Source organism: Peromyscus eremicus, chromosome 1 (assembly GCF_949786415.1).
Source record: "Peromyscus eremicus chromosome 1, PerEre_H2_v1, whole genome shotgun sequence".
NCBI lineage: Eukaryota > Metazoa > Chordata > Mammalia > Rodentia > Cricetidae > Peromyscus > Peromyscus eremicus.
Genome location: NC_081416.1, coordinates 163774084 through 163798558, shown reverse-complemented (window position 1 = coordinate 163798558; position 24475 = coordinate 163774084). Strand labels below are relative to the sequence as shown.

Here is a 24475-nt window from a genome sequence, read left to right as displayed (position 1 = left end):
CGTACCCATGCCGACTTCGCTGAGAACGGCGGGTGTCCCGGCGCCCCGGAGCTGTCCTCCCCGGAAACGTTAAATGCCCTACTCCATGTCAACATTGTGTACACCGACCACGCAATGGTTAGCCCACAAAACGGGCCACCACCGCTTCTGCTCGGAAAACCCAACACCGCCACGCGGTTCCCAAACTCCCTGCGGGTGCAACTCCTGCAGAAACTGGACCCGCCCCTCACGACTCTCGCGATACCACAGGGTGCGCCTTGGAAAGCCGCCTAAGATCTCGCGAGATGACAAGCTCCGCTTCCTGCCGCGACGGACCTCCATCATGGCGGCGTACGGACCGTCCCAGAATCGCGTGCTCTGTTCCGGAAGTACCTCCCACATTCGTAAGGGTTGACTACGTCACTTCCACTCCAGACCTCGCGGAGTCAGTAAGGAAACCCCGGAGCGAGCCCACCTCTCTTTCTCAGGCTGCCGGGAAGATGGCGGACATCCAGGTTCGAGCTGCGGGTTAGCGCCGAGGCTGGGCTTCTTCCTTCGCGTTCGCGTCCTCTTACGAGTTAGCTGAAGCGAGGGCGCGTGTCTCCGTCTGATGAGCGATCCCGAAGCCCTGGCTTTTACGCAGTAACGGGGCCCGGGCGCCGTGGGAGTTAGTCCTTTAAACTCAGGGCCTAGCAGAGGATGGTCGGGGCGGCGGCCGTCCGGTGGGTCGGAGGCCTGAGGGCAGAAATCGGGGGCGCGTTTAACCATGTTTTCCTACATGGAGATTGAGCCCCGGGCCTCGTGGTCGCTAGTAAAGCGCTGTAAGGCAAAGCGCCCCGGCGCTTGGTGTAATTTTGCATTTTGATGCAGAGTCTGGCCTTTAGATCACCTAGTAACTCAGGCAGGTCTTGGACTTGTCATCCTCCTGCCTCAGCCTTGTGAGTACCTGGATGACAGGCCACCAGGCTCAGCTACGTATACATATGGCGTGAGCCCTGAGTGGAAAACCAACATGCTGAACGGCCATGGTTTTGGTCTAAGGCCGTGATTCTGCAGGCCATGAAACGCGTTAGAACCTAGTGTGTGAGCTTAAAAGTTTTGGGTGATTGTGTTTATAGGGTCGTTGTGGGGCAACGGCCCTCCGGGGCTGGCGTAAAGGGCTGAAAGCTGTAAAAGTGGGGGGAAGAGCTATATCCGTGGTCTCCTCGAAGTTTAACCTGTAACTTCGCCAAACTATCAATCCCTGCAGACGGAACGTGCTTACCAAAAGCAGCCCACAATCTTTCAAAACAAGAAGCGTGTTCTGCTTGGAGAAACCGGCAAGGAAAAACTCCCTCGGTACTACAAAAACATCGGTCTAGGCTTCAAGACGCCCAAGGAGGTACAGGACCCTCCAACAGATGAGACTTGTGTATTTCTGCATGTGTGGGAGCACGCCTTTTCTCAGTGGCTGACCCTCGGGCTCCTGGGAGTTGTAGTCTGGATGTGAGGCTACATTATTTTTGGTTTTTTCGAGACAGGGTTTCTCTGTGTAGCTTTGGAGCCTGTCCTAGATCGCTCTCTGTGGACCAGGCTGGCCTTGAACTCACAGAGATCTGCCTGCCTCTGCCTCCCAAGTGCTGGAATTAAAGGGGTGCGCACCATCACTGCCCAGCCGAGGCTAAATTCTTGGTTCTATTTAGGAACCAGTAGTCTAAGCCACGCTTTCTGATCCTTCAGGCCATCGAGGGCACCTACATAGACAAGAAATGCCCCTTCACTGGTAATGTCTCCATCCGAGGTCGGATCCTGTCTGGTGAGTGGGAAGTTAAGTGTGGTCCTGGGTTCCTGAGTCCAGGCCTGCTGGCACATGATGTCTGTTTTCACGATGGTCTTCAGACAGCCCCAAGGGCCCTGCTGAGACAGCCAATTGGCACAGCTGATGCCAGAGATGGAACTTCCTGGAGCCCCACTCAACCGCGTTTCCAGCAGTCTGAGTTACTCCTGGCTGCTGACACCTTCCTGTCCACTTCCCTCAGGTGTCGTGACCAAGATGAAGATGCAGAGGACCATTGTCATCCGCAGGGACTACCTCCATTACATCCGGAAGTACAATCGCTTTGAGAAGCGCCACAAGAACATGTCTGTGCACCTGTCTCCCTGTTTCAGGTGAACAGTTTTTTGATAGCCTAGGTCAACCTGACACAAGACAGGGTGTCACTGGCTGGGCTGGAGAAAGCACCTGTGTCAGGAAGGGCCGCTGGTGGGAGAGCCCTTATTTTGGAAAGGATGATTTTGGGAGAAAGTGGGGTGTCCTGGTTCAGTTTCTGGGTGTCTGTAGACTGCTGGGGAAGAGCAGCCAAGGGAAGCTAAATGTCTGGGAGAATGAAATGACAGTTTGTGTTACTCCTAGCAACCCCTAGAGTGGCCACTGTGGTGGATGGAGCCAGGGAAGCACCCTCAGCCTGTCAGTGGGGTAAAGGGATTGCTGGGGAGGCCTCCTGAACACCCCTTCCCCTCTAATCCCACAGGGATGTACAGATCGGCGACATCGTCACTGTGGGAGAGTGCAGGCCCCTGAGCAAGACAGTCCGCTTCAATGTGCTCAAGGTCACCAAGGCTGCTGGCACCAAGAAGCAGTTCCAGAAGTTCTAAGGGGACTCTGGACAACTCCCCAGAACAAATAAAGTGGTTTTCTAGCTCACACAACAGGCTTGGAGTCTGTGTCTGGGCCAGAGTGGGGATTGCCAGAGCTTTCACACCAGGGTTCTCTGAGCTGGGGTGTCCTGCTGCCTTCCCTCTTAAAATCTTGGCATCCAGGTGGACATGGTCCATTACCTGGTGCAGCGGACGTCCATTCCCCCCCTCCCCCGTCCCTTGGGAGGAAGTAGTGAGGGTGGAGCCCCTGGCCTCAGTTTAGGTCTGAGCCTTAGAGCGCCCCCAGGTAGCAGCCTGGGCTTTCCCTCTGGGCCTCTGGTCTCCCTGTACCAAAGGGAAACCGCTCCCACACTGGCCTTGCAGGTGAGACACCTGGAGGGGGGGGGACAAGTTCCCCACCTTGAGAACCAGCCACTTGTGAAAAGCATGTTCCACTGCCTGCTGCATTGAGAGGCCTTGTGCCCAGGACAGGAGGACAGGGTGGAGTTGAGAGGTGGGAAGAGGGCCCCAGGATGGTAGTTATGGGTGTGGGAGTGGTGGGGACACCCACTCAGGAAAAACACCCAAGGTATCCCGGGCATGTGGGAAGGGGACAGACCTGGAAGAAGCTGGAGCTGCCGCTGCTGGGGTCCCCAGGTCCCTGCCCCCCAGGCCTGTACCAGGGTCTGAAGTACAGCACTGGTACAAGGGTTGGGAGACAGGGCCTTGGGAAGAGTCCTCTGCCTGCGAGAGATGCCGCACCACTGCCTCACCTCAGCCTTCTGCCTTTTACCAGGGCGCCGAGGGAGGGGGTTCCTGTCAGAGGAAGTGGGCCCGCATCAAAGCAAGCAGGAAGGGGCAGGGACAGGTCAGAGGGGCCACCGCCCAAGCTGGGAGCCTGCCAGCCACCCAGGAGAGACACCAAGCAGGGACTGCAGGGGACAGGGACCCTGAGGAATCTGAAGCCAATTGTTGAGAGGTGTGGCCCCTCCAACCACAGGTGCTTCCGTTGGGGTGGGGCCTTGTGTTTACAACAGCCCAGCTCCCCCATTTCCTCCTAGCGGTGGTTGGGACTTGTTGGTGACCATGACAGGTCATGAGATGAGGAGAGACCCCCTGGCGACCCTTAAACAGTTTGTCACCTGAAGAATGGAGCTTATGCTTGGCCTCTCCTTGCACAGCTCCAGACCACAGTCCCCTGACCGCTCAGCAGCTCCCTCCGCTCTCCTTCCCCACTGGGCTCCGGCTTGCTCAAATCGCAGTGCCAGCCAGGCCTGGCACCTCAACCCAGGTAGACATGTGCTCCCTGGCTTCGTGGTTTTAATGATTTTAACAGGGTTTTGCTGTGTGTTCCTAGCTGGCCTGAAGCTGACTGGCGACAGTCTCCCTTCTTGTCTCCTGGGAGCTGAGGTTCCAGCCCATTTTGGTGTTTTTTTTCTTGTTTGTTTTTTTTTTTTTTCAAGACAGGGTTTCTCTGTGGAGCCTGGGCTGTCCTGAACTCACTCTGTAGGCCAGACTGGCCTCAAAGATCCACCTGCCCCTGCCTCCTGAGTGCTGGGATTAAAGGCGTGCACCACCATCATCCAGTCCAGTCTATTTTGGTCTTTAATCTTGGGCACCTCTTTCCATCTGGGAAATGTTCAGCTCCAATCACTTGTAGACATTGGTGGTAATTCAGTTGCCAAGGAGGCTGAGCTGAGGTGGGAGGATTGTCAGAAGTCAGAGACCAACCTGGGTCATTCAGCCCTGTCTCAGAATAAAACTAAAGAGCTGGGGCTATGGCCAGCCTAGAATCCAGCAGTGAGGGGCTGGGATTGTAGCTCCATGGTAGAGTGCTTGTCTAGAATGGAAAGGCCCTGGGATCCATGCCAGCACCTCACAGACCAGCAGCGAGCACCTGTAATTTACAGCATTTGGGAAACAGACTTGAGGAGAATCAAAGTTGAAGGCCACAGGAGACCCTGTCTCAAAAATAAGAAACAGAGCATGGCATGGTGGTGCACATCTTTAATCCCAGCAATCGAGACAGCCAGCCTGTCTACATAGTGAGAACCCTTTCTAAAAATGAATATTATTTATATGAGTGAGTGTATGCCTGCCACAGACCCCTAGGTGGAGGTCAAAGTAGCCAGTTCTCTTCACCATGTGGGTCCCCTGAGTCAAACCCAGGCCTTCGTGCATGGCAGCAAGTACCTCTACCCACTGAACCAACTCACTGGCCCACACTTCCTCCTTGAGTCTCCTTTACAGAGAGTTGAACCTACTTCCTGCCTGTCAGTTGTAGAGACTGTAAGACTACTATCTGCACCCCTCATCCCTGGAAGTGAAACATGAGAAGGGGACCCCCAGATCCAGATGTCCTGAGACTGAACCGCAGCACTCAGCAGCTGGGTGGCCTTGGATAAGTGACTCACTCAACTGCAGACGCTGAGTCTCCAGCTGTAGGTGTCCATACCAGCAGCTGTGCGGGTGGGACTCTGTAAGGTAGCTGCAGAGGTCTTCTACAGTATGGGACACTGGGTCTTTGAGAGCAAGCTCTGTGGAGTCCTTGTTGTATGCTTCTGGAAGATTCTGACACGGCATGCCTGGTGGAGGAGACCGTGGGGGAAGTGGGCTCCAGGCAGGGCTTCTCAGCAGGGTTCTGGTTATTGTTTGGTTTTTCGAGACAGGGTTTCTCTGTGTAGCCCTGGCTGTTCTGGAACTCAATCTGTTGACCAAGCTGGTCTCCCAACTCAGAGATCCACCTGCCTCCGCCTCCCGAGTGCTGGAATTAAAGGCGTGCGCCACTACCATATGGCTCAGGGTCCTGATTTGGTGGTGGCAGGCTTCAAGCCCACCAGCTGTAGACAAGGCAGTCCTGCCTTGGCTAATACTGTGGCCTGGTCTGGCCCTAGTATGGAAGATCACTGGAACATTCTAAGGGAGGCAGAATGGCCAGCAGGTGTTGCTGCTACTCCTTTTTGGGTTCTTTTTTTTTTCTCTCCGAGACAGGGTTTCTCTGTGTAGTTTTGGTGCCTGTCCTGGATCTCGCTCTGTAGCCCAGGCTGGCCTCAAACTCAGAGATCCACCTGGCTCTGCCTCCCAAGTGCTGGGATTAAAGGCATGCGCCACCACCGCCCGGCTTGTTTTGCTTTGAGATAGTCTCACTCTGTTGCTCTGGCTGTTTAGCCCAGACTAGCTTCAGATTCATAGCCATCCTCCCACCACAGCCTCCAAATTGCTGGGATTGCAGATGGCTCCCTGTGGGCTGTGATAATGGGAGAGCCTATTGATAGTAATACAGGTCCAGAACCCAGGCTGTATACATACTGACTTTTGTTTCTTTGTTAGTTTTGAGACAGGGTCTCTACATAACCTTGGCTGACCTGGAACTCACTATGCAGACTAGAATGGCCTCAACCCACAGAGATCTGCCTGCTTCTGTCTCTCGAATGCTAGGATTAAAATCCTGTTGCCGGGCGGTGGTGGCGCACGCCTTTAATCCCAGCACTCGGGAGGCAGAGCCAGGCGGATCTCTGTGAGTTCGAGGCCAGCCTGGACTACCAAGTGAGTTCCAGGAAAGGCGCAAAGCTACACAGAGAAACCCTGTCTCGAAAAAACAAAAAACAAAAACAAAAACAAAAATCCTGTGCACCCGGCTCTGTTTTTTGTTTTTTGTCTGTTTTTAGTTTTTCAAGACAGGGTTTCTCTGTGTGCCTCTGGCTGTCCTAGAACTCACTCTGTAGACCAGGCTGGCCTCGAGTTTAGAGATCCTCCTGCCTCTGCTGGGATTAAAGGCGTTTTGTTTGTTTGTTTGTTTGTTTGTTTGTTTTTGTTCTGTTTTGTTTTGAGACAGGGCATCATTATGTACCTTAGGCTATCCTCAAACTTGTTGCAATACTTCTGCCTCTTATTATTATTATTGTTGTTATTATTATTATTGGAGTCTCACTGAGCCTGTAAGTGAGGATGGCCTTGAACTTGTGGTTCTGTTGCCTCCACCCCTTGAGTCTTGAGATGACAGGAGTTCTCCACCATGCCCCACTTGTGTAGAACATGGAGGCAAACTCAGGGCTGTGCATTTGCTTGGCAAGAATTCTGCCAACCAAGCTACATTTTATCCCCAAGCTCAAAACCAGAGCGATTAAAAACATTTTTTCTTAACCTGGCAGTGGTGGCCCACGCCTTTAATCCCAGCACTCGGAGGCAGAGGCAGGCGGATTTCTGTGAGTTCAAGGCCAGCCTGGTCTGCAGAGCAAATTCTAGGGCAGCCAGGGCTGCACAAAGAGACTCTGTCTTGAAAAACAAAGCAAAAACAAACAAATTAAAAATGGCCTTTAAATTACAATTGTTTAGTTAGTATATGTCTTTGCCACAGTGCATGTGGAGGTCTGTCCTGTCCAGCATGGCCCCGGAGGCAGACATGACTGGGGCATCCAAGGAGTGAAGAAAAGCACGTGGACACAGACAACCTGGGCTCGGGATGCCTGGGCTCTGTTGGAGAAGCTGCGGCTCTGGGGAGAGCACTTTGTTTTATAGAGGTGAGCAGAAAGCTGGGTCGTAGCACACAGCTCATCTCCGCTGGCTCCCTAAGGGCCATAAACATGTGGGAGAAAGTCACAGTAAACTTTTTATGGACACACCATCGACAGCCACACATGGTCCAGAGAAAGGCTTTGCCATGCTCACAGCGCCCCCACCAGCCTCACCCCAGCGGCAGGGTTGGGGGGTCTTTGCCATTTCCCATGGGTCGGAGACTAAAGTTCTTGATAGGGCACTGCTCTCATGAGCTCAGGGCTTCCTCTGCTCCTCACAGAGTTGGGAGGATGACTTTCAGGAGTCAGTCAACTCTCTCTTCCCTCTACTCAGATTCTGGGACTCAAGCTTGGGTAGCCAGGCTTGACAGTGGGCACCTTTACCCCCTGCCCCATCTCACTAGACCTTTACCCACTTACTTCTGCTGGACTAAAGAATCCATTCATTCAAAACTGAAAGTGTGCCAGGCAGTGGTGGCGCACGCCTTTATTCCCAGCACGTGGGAGGCAGAGATGGCAGATCTCTGTGAGTTAGAGGCCAGCCTGGGCTACAAAGTGAGTTCCAAGACAGCCAGGACTGTTACAGATATAAACCTTGTCTCAAAAAAACAAAAACAAAACAAACAAACAAAAATGAAAAAAAAAACCCTGAAAGTTTGGTATATATCAACACAAATGAAAATTTTAAAAAGAGATTTAAAAATATGTATGTTCCTGAGTATATGTGCATGCATCACGTGATTTAAGCATGGGCACTGATAGGAAAGAACGGAACACATCCAAGTGCAGCGCTGAGCTTCTCAAGAGAGAAGACCCTGTGGGGTCTTGACAAGAGCTATGTAAATGATATTGAAGCTTCTGAAGTCCCTGTGTCCAAACCCTTCAGACATTTTTATTAGATTTATTCAGTGTGTCTGGGGTCAGTTCCCTCCTACCACGTGGTGTCCAGGGACTGACCCGGGTTCTGGGGCCTGCACAGCAAGTACCTTTACCCAGTGATCTAACTCTGCAGCCCTGTGCAAACACCTTCTAAGGGTTCCCCCACTTCTTTTGGTAAATGAACTCCTAGGGTGTTTCCTGAGAGGCTCAGAGTAGGGTCAGAGCTGATAAAGACAGGTCTCAGGACCACACAAGGGGCTTAAGATGTTTCTGGACAGAACACAAAGTTCATAGTCTAGTTTGTGAAACTCCCAGAAACCGCAGGGTCACAGCTGGGAAAGGAGGGGGCCAGGTGTGCTCGGCCCTGAACATAGCTTATTGCAGTCTTATGGTCTTTGAAACATCCATACATAGAAGGCATGTTGTCCTTTTGTAAGCAGCCATCAACATAAATTTGGTGAATTATCATGGCTTGCTTTCTTATTTCTTTTTCTTTTTTTCTCTTTTTCTTCTTTCTTTATTTCTTCTTTTTGTTTTTTGTTATTTTTTTTTTCAAGAGACGGTTTCTCTGTGTAGACCAGGGTGGCCTTGAACTCACAGAGACCCAACCTCCTCTACCTCCAGCAGGAGTGCTGGGATAAAAAGCATGCACCACCACTGCCTGGATTTTTTCTTTTCTTTTTTTTTCTGTTTGTTTTGTTTTGTTTTGTTTTGTTTTGTTTTGTTTTGTTTTTGAGACAGGGTCCCTCTGAGTAGCTTTGGAGCCTGTCCTGGAACTCACTCTGTAGACCAGGCTGGCCTCAAACTCACAGAGATCCGCCTGCCTCTGCCTCCTGAGTGCTGGGATTAAAGGCGTGCGCCACCCCTGCCTGCCCGGATCTTTTCTTTTTAAAAAATAATTTTTTCGTGTGTGTTTGTATGTGTGTATTTTGCCTGCATGGATGTTTGTGCACTACCACTGTGCCCAGAGGTCAGAAAGAGGCATCAGATCCTCTGGAACTGAAATTACACAAGATTGTGACCCACCATGTAGGTGCTGGGAACTGAACCCCAGTCCTTTGCAAGAACAAGTGCTCTTAACTTCTGAGCCACTTCTCTAGCCCCCCAAATCCTTATCATATTTATTTATGTGTGTATGTGTCATAGCACACATGTGGAAGTCAAAGGACAACTTTAGGAGTCTGTTCCACCACACAGGTTCCTGGGGATCGAACTTGGGACGTCAGCAGGATTGGCTGGCAGCAAGCACCTCTACCCACTAAGCATCTTGCCTTCTCTTTGTGGTACCTTTTTGTCCTTTCGTTCTGTAAAGCTTAGGAAACATTTCTCCTGCCCCTAGGATGGTGCTGACAGGCAGGCGCTGACTGAATTCACCGAGACAGAAGGCAGCCATGGGAGAGTTGACTACAGCACTGAGATGCTGGAGGCTGCTTCTCGAGCAGTGTTTCTGTGTCACTTAACGTCTTGTCAGGGAGGACACCTGTGGGGCTCATGTCCTGCCCACGTGGACACCTCACTGCTGAGGAATAAGTTGGACAGTGTCTCTTCTTGGGACTGGCTATCTGCAAGCATGGGTCACGGGGTCAAATTTCCGATGACGTGAGTGTACTTATTAAAGAGTAGCATTAGGGCCGCTGAGCTGGCTCAGCAGCTAAAAGTGCCTACCGTGCTAGCCTTTCAACCTTCCTCTGATCCCCAAGAACCCCTCGGCGGCGGCGGCGGCGGCGGCGGAAAGAGAGAAACAATTCCAGAGAGCTAGCCTCATTCGGCCACATGCACACCGTACACTCCCCATGTAGTGCGCTCTCTCTCTCTCTCTTACACACACACACACACACACACACACACACACACACACACACACACACCACACCATACCACACCATACCACACACAGTAAACTTTTGGAAAAAGAGTGGAAATGGACTGGAGAGATGGCTCAGTAGTTAAGGACCTGGGTTCAATTTCCAGCATCCACATGGAGGTTCACAATCATCTTTAACCACAGTTCCAGAGGATCCCACACCCTCTTCTGGCCTCCATCAGCACCAGGCATGCGCAAAGCACACAGACACACAAGCAGACAAACCACTCATGCACACAAAATAAAAATAAAGACAAAACATTAAGGAAAAAAGAGTCACTGTTAGGGCTGCAGCTGTCACTCAGAGGCATGGCATACCTAAAATTTCCGAGGCCTGAGGCTCAGTGCCCAGTACTTGCAGGTTAACTAGCACATCACCTAGCTGAGCGCATACACATTCCCACACATGCGTTCACCCAGATGGACTGCTCTATGGTGGCATCAGGAAGCGCTGAGACGGACTGAAGCCTGGCTTGCTGAGCTCTGGGATCACTCCGGCCAGCCACAGCTTTTCTTGGAGCCAACCTATGTTGAAGGCAAAGCCAACTTATTCTGAGACTAAAATGAGGAATCTCCTCACCTGTCAGGTGTTCTGTGTTTTGTGGTATGACTGAGCATTTCTTGGGTATATGCCCAAGAGTGGTATGGCTGGGTCTTGAGGTAGATCGATTCCCAATTTTCTGAGAAACCGCCATACTGATTTCCAAAGTGGCTGTACAAGTTTGCACTCCCACCAACAGTGGAGGAGTGTTTCCTTTGCTCCGCATCCTCTCCAACATTGACTGTCATTAGTGTTTTGATCATAGCCATTCTGACAGGTGTAAGGTGGTATCTCAGAGTCGTTTTGATTTGCATTTCTCTGATGATTAAGGATGTTGAGCATTTCCTTAGATGTCTTTCAGCCACTTGTGATTCTTGTTTTGAGAATTCTCTGTTTAGCTCTTTAGCCCATTTTTTAATTGGATTGTTCGGTATTTTGATGTCTAGTTTCTTGAGTTCTTTATATACTTTGGAGAGCAATCTTCTGTCAGATCTGGTGCCCTCTTCTGGCCTGCAGGCACACATACAGGCAGAACACTGTGTACATAATAAATAAATCTTTAAAAAACAAAGATTTACATATTTCAAATGGAAGGTACCATAGACAAAAGGCAAATTAAAGCTAGGGGCTAACACCCAGCAGCAGAAATCTGCAGGACCCCCTTCCCCCCACAACATAGGAGAATTTCAAGGACTTGCAGTTTTCTCAATTTGTTTAGCATCTCTAAACACCTCAAGCACGGGCCATTTTTCTTTAGTGAAGGGCCACTGCTCACCCACACAGGCTTATTAGTCAGCCATTTTAAAGGCAGAGCAGTTGGGCTCTGGCAGCGGCCCTTACTTCAAATCTGGATAGCCAATTCCTGTCTTGTCTTGTTTTTTGTTTTTTTTGACAACCTACATAGCCTGTAACTTTCCTTGATAATTTTTCTAATACCTTTTCCAGGAATATATCCTGTTTTTAACACCACTTTATGAGCTGTTTTTGAAATCATAAGAATACTAATTTGAGCCGGGCAGTGGTGGCGCACGCCTTTAATCCCAGCACTCGGGAGGCAGAGGCCGGCAGATCTCTGTGAGTTCGAGGCCAGCCTGGGCTACAAAGCAAGTTCTAGGAAAAGTGCAAAGCTACACAGAGAAACCCTGTCTCGAAAAACCAAAAAAAAAAAAAAAAAAAAAAAAGAATACTAATTTGAGCTAGCTTCCCATTGTTGAACCAAATCTCTCCCCCATAGATTCATGGCTACATCAGCCGCAGTAGACTTTAACACCTCTTCCTGTTCTTCAGGTCCTATACATTTAATATGTTCCATACTTTGTTTTACATAAGATAATGTTTCAATTTCTAAAAATCGAATAGAAACTTCCTGTAAGGCCAGTTGGGATTCCATGATTGTTGAGAAATTATAGATATATCAGCTCCAGAATCTGATAATCCTTTAATCTCAGTCCCATTTAGTTTTGTTTTTAATTTTGGCCTTTCATCATTGATGACTGTTTGCCAAAATACTTTTATTGATTTTTTTTTTTTAAATGTAGTGTTCTGCCTGCATGTTTGCCTTCATGCCAGAAGAGGGCACCAGATCTCAATCTAGAGGGTTGTAAGCCACCGTGTGGTTGCTGGGAATTGAACTCAGGACCTCTGGAAAAACAGCCAGTGCTCAACCTCTGAGTCATCTCTCCAGCCCCCTTTTTCTTTTCTTGTCTTTGAATCAGGGGCCATTTTACTTGTCACTCCTGAGATGAGGAATTTCAATCCCCATGTTCCTGTCCTATCCTGGAGTCTCATCCACTACTGTACTTTTTGGGGTGTACTTTACTTCCAGTCTTAGAGTGTCCGGACCTATCTTTCCTCAAGTTCTATGTCATTAGGCATCAAATGTCGGGGTGCTCTGTGTTGTGTGGGTTGGTTGAAGAAAGAGGTCACTCCAGGATGAAATTTTTAGGCCTGTCTGGCAGCAGAAAGGTCCAGCTGCTGATGAACTGAACTCTGAACAGCTGTACAAAGACATATTTATTGATTGTTACACAAAGTTGTTTTCTTTTTTCTTTTTTCCCCCGAGACAGGGTTTCTCTGTGTAGTTTTGGTGCCTGTCCTGGATCTCACTCTGTAGCCCAGGCTGACGTCGAACTCACAGAGATCCGCCTGTCTCTGCCTCCCGAGTGCTGGGACTAAAGGCATGAGCTGCCTGGCTGTTTGTGGGTTTCTTTTGTTTTTGTTTTTCCAGACAGGGTTTCCTCTGTGTAACAGTCCTAACTGTCCTGGAGCTCGCTCTGTAGACCAGGCTGACGTCGAACTCACAGAGATCCGCCTGTCTCTGCCTCCTGAGTGCTGGGACTAAAGGCATGAGCTACTGCTGCCTGGCTGTTTGTGGGTTTCTTTTGTTTTTGTTTTTGTTTTTCCAGACAGTCCTAACTGTCCTGGATCTCACTCTGTAGACCAGGCTGGCGTCGAACTCACAGAGATCCACCTGCCTCTGACTCTCGAGTGCGGAGATTAATGGCGTGTGCCACCATGCCTGGCTCACAAAGTTGTTTTTTGGATGAAGTATTTCCTCATGCCAAGGAGCCTAATCTAATCTATGTGTTTCTCTGAAGGAAAGCATCGCCTCTGCCCCTTTAGTCCTTACTGTGTGCCGTTGGCAGTGCCCAATAATGCGAGAGCCTCAGGTATTCCAGAGGCATCTTGTGACTAAAGTCATGTGAAGGCTGCAATGCCCCCTCAGAAAAACAGTTACAAATCATGGAAAACAATCACTGTTTTCCACAACGATTCTTCAAGGTCAAAGGACTTCTAGAAAACAACTGTTCACTCTGTTTACCCCAGATGCAAAGACTGCTAAATTCCTACAATACTTACCTCCCACCCATACCGCAGATCAGCAAGGTCCCATCTTTGGGTCTGAGGTCATCTTCTGAAGCTGCTTCACACCGAGGAGATATCACGGAGGCCTGGACAGTGTCCCCACTCTGTCACAGGACTACAGGACCTCAGGGCATAAAAGTTCGCAGAGGAACCTTGGAAAGTGGAGGGAGGGTCTGTCTCAGGAGATAGTGGTGGATGGAGAGCCCAGTGCAGGGAGGCAGCATTAATGCTGCAGGGAATGGCCAATATGCCCGAGACAGCGCCATCTTAAGCTTAAGGCCTGTAATTGGGAATGGACCCATCAGCCTGGTGGTTGAGTGAGTAGGGGCCAAAGACACAAAGCACAGTTAGACAAGAAAGTAGCTGGGGACGTAGCTCGGTTGGTAGGGGTTGCTGTAGAAACAGGAGGACCTGGGTTCAGATTCCCAGTGCCTGTGTAAAAGCCTGGAAAGTACCCCACCTTGTGATCCCAGTGAAGGTTTCGGAGGGTTCAGAGGGACACTAAGGTGGATTACTGGGGAGTAAAGAGTCTATTAGTAGAGCTATTAATGCCACAGACAGACAGACAGACAGGCAACAGCATAGATGTTCTCTGAGGAAATAGCCCAAGTGGCCCCGAAGTGAGATCTTTTTTGCACCTTTCTGAGAGTGAGAAAGGTCACAGACATACCCTGCAGCCAGACTCTAGTTCCCAGGCAGGAGGCAGGGAAGGGCGAGGAGAGCAGCCCGTGTGGCCACTTTGATGTAAACTTACTTCTCAGGTGAGAGGTCCTGCCCACTCCTCCACCCCCATGCCTAGACGTCTGTGAGCCAAGTCCCTTCAGTGGAGTGTCTGCAGGTGTCTTTGAAAGGGACTGCTGTGGCCTGATGCTGTGGCCCGATGCTGTGGCCTGAGCAGATTTTTACACTCAGTACTGGGGGGCTGGCGATACAGGTGGAGCCTGGAACTTATTGGCCAGCCAGGCCAGCCAGGCTTTGAGTTCCAGGTTCAGTGAGAGACCCTGACTCAAAACAAAACAAAAATGAACAAAACAACTCAAGGTGAGAGAAAGACCAGGGCTACTCATTAGGAGTCTGGAGGTGTCTGTGGGTGAGTTCCCCCAGGTGTCATCCACCAGGTCCTCAGGAGGAAGCTGTTGTCTGATTCGGGAGTGGACAGGTTAACTGGGGCAAATGGACCCACGGTGGCAGGACTGGCTTGTACCTTGACTGTACTGGCAGGACTGGATAAGGTCAGGTCTAGACAGTGTCCAGCGGCTTCTTATCCTAGAGAAGGGTTTCCGATAAACCCAGTCTCCCCAGTTAACGTGAGGGGCACTCCAGAGGGGCTGAGCTCAGGACTGGGGCTGTCATTATCTGGGGCCTCAGGGAATTTCCAAGATATGACACGTGGAGATAGATAAGGTGTCTGGGGTTCAGTGAGAGAACTGTTTGGGGGAAACGTGTGCTGGAAAGGACTGAAGAGGCTAAATGGGGCTGCACAGTTCACAGCAATACAGAATGTATCTATGTATTATTATTATTTTTTTTTATTTTTCCAGACAGGGTTTCTCTTGTAGCCCTGGCTGTCCTGGAACTCACTCTGTAGATCAGGCTGGCCTCAAACTTAGAGACCCACCTGCCTCTGCCTCCCAAGTGCTGGGACTAAAGGCGTGCGCCAGACAGAATATTTTTTTAAATATTATTTATTTATTTTTATTTTATGTGATTTGCTTGCCCGTGTGTCTGTCCACCATGTGCCTGCCTGGTGCCCACTAAGGCTCCCCAGGAACTAGAGTTACAGGTGGTCATGAGGTGCCATGTGGATGCTAGGAATTGGACCAAGGTTCCCAGGAAGAACAGCCAGGGCTTTTAACCACTAAGCCATTTCTCCAGTTCCCTAATATAGGATCTTAAAAGTACTATTGGGAGGCCAGGGGTGGTGGCACTCGCAAGCTTTAATCCTAGCGCTTGGGAGGCAGAAGCAGGTGCGGATCTGAGTTACAGGCCAGCCTGGTCTACATAGTGAGTTCCAAGGACAACCAAGACCCATTCACAGGGTCACATATCAGATACCCTGCATATCAGATATTTGCACTATGATTCATAACAGTAGCAAAATTACAGTTGTGAAGTAGCAATGAGAATAATTTTATGGTTGGGTTATCACAACACGAGGAACTTTACTAAAGGGAATACAGCATTAGGAAGGTTGAGAACCATTGCTCTAGATCTTTCCAGAAAATGGAGGGTGACACGCTGCATAAGGGGCTTCCCTCTCTCCCTGAGTGGTATGGGGAAAGAAAGCTGTAGGGATGGAGTGTAGCCCAAAGCCAGGGCTAATCTGTCCTGAGGGTACGGTGGAGACCTCAGAGGCCCTATCTGTTTCAATGGGGATGTCTCTGTCCACTGCTGACCGAATCCACTAGAACCAGTAGAAGTTCTGGTCCTGGTATGGTGGCAAACGATGTGTTGTCAGTCGCACCCTGGAGTGGTCCCCTATGCTCAGCAGGCTGTAGAGGTCCATGTGTTGTAGATGGGGCAGAGGAGGGCAGAGGAGAGCCTGAGGGAGTAGCAGAGACCCAGCTGGGATGCAGACTTCTGAGAACGTTTTTCCCTATGTATTTTATTACATTTCTTATTTATTTTGTGTGTGGTGATGGTGGTGGTGGGTGCCAGTGCCACAGCACAGGCATGGTGGCCAGAGGACACCACTCTGCAGTCAGTTCTTTCCTTTACAATGTGGGTCCCAGGAATCCAACGCAGGCCATTAGGCAAGCGCCTCTGCCCACTAAGCCATCCTTCTGGACATATTTATTGATCGGGTTTGTTGTTATTTTATTTTTGAAACAGGGTCTCACTATGTAGCCCTGGCTGTCCTGGAACTCGCTCCGTAGACCAGGCTGGCCTCAAACTCACAGAGATCCGCCTGCCTCTGCCTCCCGAGTGCTGGGATTTAAGGTGTGCGCCACCAGCGTCCGGCTGACACAGGATCTCTTGCTGCCCAGGTTGACTTGGAACTGCTTCCCCCTCCGGAGTGCTGGGATTGTAGGTGTGCACCACACACCCCTTTACACCTGGGTGCTGGGTATCAAAGTCTGGCCTTCAGGCTGGTACTGTAAGCACTTTGCTGTGTGACCATCCTCCCAGCCAACACTGTGTTAACCCTGCGATCAACGGGGACCGCTTAGGGGCTATTCTATGGGAGACAGGAGGAAACTCCGTCTTCTTTACGTGACACCTGCTGCTGGGGTGGCTCAGGGTCTTGTTGACTACGTGGCTTCCTTTGGAATCACAAGGGACACGTAACACGGGCAATGGTGACAGTCTCGAGGACAGGCGACTTATCAGAGCTGTAGAGCCTTTTCATGGGGACCCACTGCCCCTGGATCCCGGATGACTTCAGAGGCCAAGGGTCAAAATCCTGGCTGGCCTCTTGGTCTTGCTGTACTGACTTGCTGAGGTCAGTCTTTTAAACACCGGTGGACAGGTTCCCCAGTCTTGAACTGGAAATAATAAATTTTAGTGTTGGCTGGCCTTGAACCATAGAGATCTGTAACAGGCTTTATTTTGGGCCACGAACCGGCTCCCAAATCATGACACAGAGACTTATGAATGCTTAGCCTTAGATGAGGCTCTTTTCTTGATAGCTCTTATAACTTAAATTAACCTGTTTCTCTTCATCTGTATTTTGCCTCGGGGCTTTTTACCTTTCTTTCCTATGTCCTACTCCATGTCTGTCTGATTGGCCCTGTGTGGCTCCCTCTCTCTCTTTCTCATTCTCTTCTCCCCTGGGAGCCTAGATGTCTCCTCCTACTCATTCTCTCTGTCCGTCAGCCCCGAGTATCCCTCTCCTGCCTAGCTATTGGCTGTTCAGCTTTTTTTATTAGACTTTAGGTGCTTTAGGCAGGCAAAGCAACACATCATTACAGCATTAAACAAATGTAACACATCTTTGCCTAGTTAAAGTAATATTCCACAACAGATCCGCCTGCCTTGCCTCCCGAGTACCAGCCTGATCTACATAGCAAGTTCAGGTCTGTGAGCACCGCACAGGGAGACCCTGTCTCAAAAAATAAAAAAGTAAGCCAGGTGGTGATGGCAAACATCTTTAATCCCAGCACTCGGGAGGCAGAGGCAGGCAGATCTTATAAGTTCAAGGCCAGCCTGGGCTACAGAGTGAGATCCAGGAAAGGCGCAAAGCTACACAGAGAAACCCTGTCTCGGAAAACCAAAAAAAAAAAAAGAAAAAAAAAAAGAAAAAAAAAAGAAAAAACAAAAAAAAAAATTCAAAAGAAGGTTGACTCCAGTCACATCCACAATGTGCTCAGCCTGCTGTCCTGTCCACAAACTCCCTGACTTCAGGGGTCATGTCCTCTGTACCCTGCACGTCGTGGGAAGAATTTATTGCTCCTTGGGTGCTTTTTTTAAACAAAGGTTCCTATGCACACTTTTGGACCTCACAAGAATCTGAGAGTTACAGAGCGATGCATTCCAGAAAGATCTGCCAAGAAAATGGCTGGTGTGGTTAGGGAGCCTAGCTCAGCAAGAAGAGAGAATCCACAGAGAGCCAGGGAGGTTTCCATGTTAACCCTAAAAGTGCGGTTTTGTTATTTTGTCTTTTTTTTTTTCCCCCAGAGCTGAGGACCAAACCCAGAGCTTGCGTTTGCTAGGCAAGCGCTCTACCACTGAGCTAAATCCCCAACCCCATAAAATTGCAGTTTTGGATGCAAAAAAGTGTGTTCCCCTGGGTGACAAAGGAAAGAGAGGGAGGCTGGGCCAGTGGCCCAGTCTGTGGAATGCCTGCCTACCATGCACGCAGGTCTGGGTTCAGTCCCAAGCACCACACCATCCAGATGGTGAGCCCATCTGGAATCCCAGTACTTGGGAGGCAGAGGCAGGAAGGTCAGTAGTTCAAGGCCATTCTGGACTACTTATAGAATTTGAGAGTAGCCTGGGCTACACAAGCTGTTCTTTCTTTTCTTCTCTCTCTCTCTCTCTCTCTCTCTCTCTCTCTCTCTCTCTCTCTCTCTCTTTCTCTCTTTCTTCTTCTTCTTCTTTTTTTTTTTTTTTTTTTGAGACAGGGTTTCTCTGTAGCTTTGAGCCTGTCCTGGATCTCGCTCTGTAGCCCAAGCTGGCCTCGAACTCACAGAGATCCGCCTGGCTCTGCCTCCCGAGTGCTGGGATTAAAGGCGTGCGCCACCACCGCCCGGCCCTTCTTCTTCTTTTTTAAATAATGTATTTATTTACTTTGGTTTTTTTTCCAGACAGGGTTTCTCTGCCTGTCCTGGAACTCTGCTCTGTAGACCAGGCTGACCTTGAACTCAGAGATCGCCTGCCTCTGCCTCTGCCTCCTGAGTGCTAAGCACCAAATGAACTCAGTTCCTCAGGCTGCAGTGATCTCAAAGCGAGATTGATAAACTAGAACTGGCCGCAAGCAGGTCAGGTGGAGGGGCTGTGGAACCTATTTGGGAAGAGCAGGCACAAGGCCCACCAGTTGCCCCCTCATGCTCTGGAGGCTGAGAGGAAATGCTGGGCCAGGAAGAGAAAGGAGGTCTAGGTGGTAGAGTGCTCACCTAGCAAGCACCACATAAACTGGCCTTGGCGGTTGTGATGCTAGTTCTGGTCAACTTGACACAAACTAGGGTCAACTGAGACAATGTCTCCATCAGATCTGCCTGTGAGCAGGTCTGGGGCCATTTTCTTGATTTTCGTTGATGTAACAGGCCCAGCCCACTATGGGTGGTGCCACCCCTGGGTAAGCGGTGCTAAATTGCACAAGAAAGCAGGCTGGAGAGCAAGCCAGTCAGCCGGTCCTTACGGTGACCGCCTCAGCCCCGTCCTCTACGGCGTCCGCATCAGCCCCGGCCTCTCCGGTGTCCGCATCAGCCCTGGCCTCTACGGTGTCCGCATCAGCCCGGCCTCGAAGCTCTTGCTTGAGTCCCTGCCCTGGCTTCCCGTCATGAAGGGATATGAAAGATGAAATCAACCCTTTCCTCCTCAAGTTGCTTTCGGTGTGGCATTTATCATGCAATAGAAAGCAAGCTGCCACTCCCTATAATCCCCGCACTCAGGAGGTGAAGGTTCAGGGGAAGGCTGGGCTGCGTGGGAGCCTTTCTCAAAACAAGTAACAAAAGTGAGAGGAGAGAAAGACAGTTTCTCTAGTCTGTCAATCACACCACACTGCGGGGGGGGGGGGGGGGGGGGGGGGGGGGAGTCCTGTCAATCACACTACACTGAGGGGGGGGGGAGTCCTGTCAATCACACCACACTGCGGGGAGTTCTGTCAATCACACCACACTGCAGGGAGTCCTGTCAATCACACCACACTGAGGGGAGTCCTGTCAATCACACCACACTGCGGGGGGGGGGGGGGGGGGGGGGGGGAGTTCTGTCAATCACACCACACTGCAGGGAGTCCTGTCAATCACACCACACTGCGGGGGAGTCAGAAGAAAAGTGTCCCCTTACTCTTGCAGGCTACAATGAGCCATCACAAAGTGTCCCTCAGCCAGGGTCTATCGGTTGCAATTACGACATAAGGCTTTTCACAAGGGACTGAAATGAACTCCTCAGCCTGCTTGTACCCCCTGGGGCGACAGCAGCAGGTCCAGGGTAACAGCCTGGCCACCCTTGGGTCACTAGGTTCTTTTTTTTTTTTTTCTTTTTTTATTTTTAATGACAATGAGACATGTCTGCTCCTGGCAGCAGCAATCTACTTCAGAGAAGATGATGGGCATTGAAGAAACTTCATATGGGGTTTACTTTCATAGTGGTGAAAGTTAGCCACAGGGCAAGACAATGCCCTTGCCTCTATTGCTGTCAGTATGCTGTCCAAAATGGACAAGCAGGACACAAAAGAAAGGACTGCCAAACTTTACCAAGACAACATAGGACAGCCCTTCAGAGTATCCTGCTTCACAGATAAGTCTGTCAGATATGCTAGACCTGTAGGCCAAAGATGGATGCCCCAACGTTACAGAGGAACCTTGAGTGACTGTCCAGGCAGCCAGATGTTTCTGTCATTTCTCACATTTTTTGGAAGCTGCTTGCTTGCACTTCCTGTTTACTCAGGTAATATTATTTCCCTCTCAGGTCTCTGAGGGAGTTGAAGGCTAGATAGTTATAGTTATGGTTTTCCTTGTTACCAGATTCAGAAAAGAAATTCACTAATGAGGTGTAAAGTGTGTAGGGTTGTGAGACATTAAAAGGTAGTTTTGATAACACAAGTTAGAATAGAAAGTGAATTAGGTACAACCTTTTGGACTCACCAAAATACGGTAGATAATGGAGTATTTTCTCTGAATTTGTCAAATGTTTATGGACTAGACATTGTTGATATATTTATTGCCTGTATATATTGTATATAGTTACTATACTTATTGTATATAGTTTTTCTTGATACTAATTATAACCTTTTTTTATTTTAGACAAAAAGGGGGAAATGTGGTAATATTTTGTTTGTTCTCTAACAAATAAAGCTCGCCTGAAGACAGAAAGTGATATGGCTGGGCAGAGACAGGAATATAAGGCAGGAGGAGACAGGAGCTCACCCCCTTTTGGTCTGAGGATTCAGTAGAGGTAAGAAATCTCTCTAGTGGCTGGCTCCTTCTCTGATCCTGATATCTGACTCCGGGGTTTTATTATTAAGACCAATTAGAGTTTGCGCTACATCTCTGAACTGCTCACTCAATGACCTCAGGCACCCTAGGAAGAAGTGGCCATACAAGTCACCACCTTGCCATTCCAGCACAGCATTGACAGGATGTGAATTCACCCAGATGGCCGAGGCAGTGGTAAAGTCTATTACGTACACTGAGGTGAAGCCACAGTGGAAAAGCAGGGACCCTAACTGCAGAAGTGATCTAAACTTAAAAAAAAAAAAATGCCGGGCGGTGGTGGCGCACGCCTTTAATCCCAGAACTCAGAAGGCAGAGGCAGGCAGATCTCTGTGAGTTCGAGGCCAGCCTGAGCTACAGAGCGAGATCCAGGACAGCCACCAAAACTACATAGAGAAACCCTGTCTCAAAACAAACAAACAAACAAAAAAGTTTAAAACTTTCTAAAATTATTCTTTGTTTGTTTTTTTAAAGATTTAGTTATTTATTTTGTATACAGCATGTATGACCAGAAGAGGGCACCAGATCTCTTTACAGATGGTTGTGAGCCACCATGTGGTTGCTGGGAATTGAACTCAGGTCCTCTGGAACAGCAGCCAGTGCTCTTAACCTCTGAGCCATCTCTCCAGCCCTGTTTGTTCGTTTTTTGAAAACAGTTTCTCTGTGTAGCCCTGGCTGTCCTGGAACTTGTTCTGTAGACCAGGCTGGCCTTGAACTCAGAGATCTGCCTGCCTCTACTTCCTGAGTGCTGGGATAAAGGCCTTCATCACAACTCCCGGCCCCCAGTTAGCTTTCTATTGCTGTGATAAACACCATGACTGAAAGTAACTGGGGGGAAAAAGGGTTTATTTGACTTATACTTCCATATAACTGTCCATCACTGAGGGAAGGCGGGGCAGGAACTCAAGCAAGAACTTGAAGCAGAAAACACGGAGGAGAGCTGCTTACTGACTTGTTTCCCATGGCCCCATCGGCCTGCTTTCTTGTGCAGCCCAAGACCACCTGCCCAGGGGTGGCACCATCCAGTGTGCTGGGCGCTCCCACACTGGTTGTCAATCAAGAAAATGCCCCACAGACATGCCAATATTGAAGTCCCTCCTCCCAGATACTTTAGTCTGTGTCTAGTTTATAGAAACTAACCAGCAAAGTTGATAAAATGCTTGCCTTGCTGAGGACCTGAGTTTAACTCCCAGAACCCAAGTGTGGGGGGCTGGAGCTAGACGTGGAGGTACACGTGGAGACAGGAGGATATCAGGGACTCACTGGCTAAGCAGACTAACTGTAACAGGCTTTCTTTTGGGCCGCCAACCAGCTCCCAAATCACAACACGGAGACCTATTATAAATGCTTGGCCTTAGATGAGGCTCTTTTCTTGATAGCTCCTATAACCTAGTTTAACTGGTTTTTCCTCATCTACATTTTGCCTCAGGGCTTTTTACCTTTTTTTTTTTTTCATTCTGTATGTCCTACTCCACATCTGGCTGGCTGGCCCCAGGTGTTCCCCTCTCCTTCTCTCTCCTCTTCTCTCTGGGGCCTGGGTTCCTCCTCCTGCTTATTCTCTCTGCCCTCAGCCCTGCCCATCCCTCTCCTGCCTAGATTTTGGCCGTTCAGCTTTTCATCAGACCAATCAGATGCCTTAGGCAGGCAAAGCAACACAACTTTACATAGTTAAAGTGATATTTCAGGACACTTAACCAACTGGTTGCGGTCCTTGTCTCAGAGGAGGTAGACAGCACTTCTGAGAAGACCCTCTGCCCTCCACGTTCTCACACACACACACACACACACACACACACACACACACACACACACACTTGCATGCTCACGAGCACAGAGTGGAACCCTGAGACAGACTGTAGCAGTCTGGTTAAGGCTGGTTATGGCTCAGAATGATAAGGTGGACAGCAAGTGGAAGACACTAGACCTACTCTGAGCTCCACGAGAGGGTGTGTAGGTGTGCATAGTACACATGTATTAAACACCTCAAAAAAGTAAGAGATTAAAAAAGAAAATGTTTAAAAAAAGAAAGAAAGAAAAGAAAATGTTGCTGGATGGAGGTGGTGGCACACACCTTTAATCCCAGCCCTTGGGAGGCAGAGGAGGCCTGTCTGGAAAACCAAAAAAATAAAAAAGCTGTTTCTTTTTCTTTTCTTTTCTTTTTTTTTTTGGAGGGGGTTGTAGTTTCAAGATAGGATTTCTTTGTGTAACAGCTCTGGCTGTCCTGGAACTCACTCTGTAGCCCAGGCTGGTCTCGAACTCAGAGAGATCCTCCTGCCTCTGCCTCCCGAGTGCTGGGACTAAAGGTGTGCGCCACCACCTCCCGGCATGACTTTTTTTTTTTAAACTAAAAAAAAAAAAAAAAATTGACACAGGTCTCAGCACCGAAGTCTGTCTGTCCTGAAATCCATTATGTAGATCATACTGGTCTGGAACTCACAGAGATCTGCCTACCTCTATCTCCTGAGTACTGGGATTAAAGGCATGTGCCACCATGCCTTTTGTTTTTTTTTTTGTTTGTTTGTTTTTTGATTTTTTGAGACAGGGTTTCTCTGTGTAGCTTTGTGCCTTTCCTGGAAATCACTTGGTATGTATGTCCTCGAACTCACAGAGATCCGCCTGGCTCTGCCTCCCGAGTGCTGGGATTAAAGGCATGCACCACCACCGCCCGGCCCTGTTTCGTTTTTTGGTTACATGTATTTGAATGACTCTGTGTGTCTGCATATGTGAGTACAGTGCCCTCAGAGGCCAGAAGAGGGTTGTGAGCATTCATGTAGATGCTGGGAACTCTTTTTTTGGAGCAAGGATTGAGACAGGGTTTCTCTGTGCAGCCCTGGCTGTCCTGGAACTCACTTGGTAGCCCAGGCTGGCCTTGAATTCACAGAGATCCGCCTGCCTCTGCCTCCTAAATACTGGAATAAAAAGTGTGTGCCACCACCACGTAGAGCAGCCAGTGCCCTTAATCACTGAGCCATCTCTCCCACAGAACCAGCTTTTTACATGGCAGGTCCGGGGCGGAAGATCAGAACTCAGATCCTCATACTTACAAGGCAAGTACGTACTGCCTGAGCCGTCCGTCCCCCTAGCCCACAGGAGGCCTGTAATCCCAGCATTTAAACTGGAGGCAGGAGGATCAGAAGTTCATGGTCAGCCTGGGCTGCACGAGTCTCTGTCTTGACCCCGACACACACACACAAAGAATGTAGACCAGTTGGAGAGGCAGGGTCAAGACCGCACCAGCGGCTGACTTTCCATGTTCCCTTAAAGAATTTTTTTTTTAAAGATTTATTTATTTTCTTTATGTCTGCATGTCTGCATGTGCACCACGTTCCTGCCTGGTGTTCAGGGAGATCAGAAGTTGTCAGGTCCCCCAGAACTGGAGTTATGGGTAGTTGTGATCCACTATGTGGGTGCTGGTAATCGAACTCAGGTCCTCTGCAAACTTTCTGTTCTTTTGCATCTGTCTTCAAGCGCTTGGGCTCCAGTCCCCTGCCACCACAGCTGCTTTTCTCTCTCTTCAGCCTGTTGGTCTGTCTGTTGACTCACAGCTCTCTCAACCTCCCTCTCTCATCTGTCTGTAGTCCTTCATGCAGCCCAGGTTGGCCTTGAATTCCTGGCCTCC

At 49.5% G+C, this 24475-nt stretch overlaps 1 protein-coding gene and 1 non-coding gene across 2 annotated transcripts; both read left to right on the top strand.

Annotated features, from left to right (window-relative positions):
* The first annotated feature begins 357 nt into the window (after window positions 1-357).
* Window positions 358-2667, top strand: Rps11 (ribosomal protein S11). The gene is made up of 5 exons (XM_059253439.1): window positions 358-494; window positions 1229-1360; window positions 1699-1774; window positions 1998-2127; window positions 2490-2667. The coding sequence occupies exons 1-5, from the start codon at window positions 480-482 to the stop codon at window positions 2611-2613; spliced, it is 477 nt and encodes a 158-aa protein (XP_059109422.1). The 5' UTR covers window positions 358-479; the 3' UTR covers window positions 2614-2667.
* LOC131903199 (small nucleolar RNA SNORD35) lies at window positions 1824-1910 on the top strand. The gene has a single exon (XR_009377446.1). It is a non-coding gene; the product is annotated as a small nucleolar RNA SNORD35 (small nucleolar RNA).
* Window positions 2668-24475: the final 21808 nt, after the last annotated feature.

What these genes read in the sequence shown, in the direction of transcription:
- Rps11 (XM_059253439.1), top strand. An exon ending in GCTTCAAGACGCCCAAGGAG is followed by an intron (nt 1,361 to 1,698) that starts GTACAGGACCCT and finishes CTGATCCTTCAG; the next exon opens with GCCATCGAGGGCACCTACAT. An exon ending in CACCTGTCTCCCTGTTTCAG is followed by an intron (nt 2,128 to 2,489) that starts GTGAACAGTTTT and finishes CTAATCCCACAG; the next exon opens with GGATGTACAGATCGGCGACA.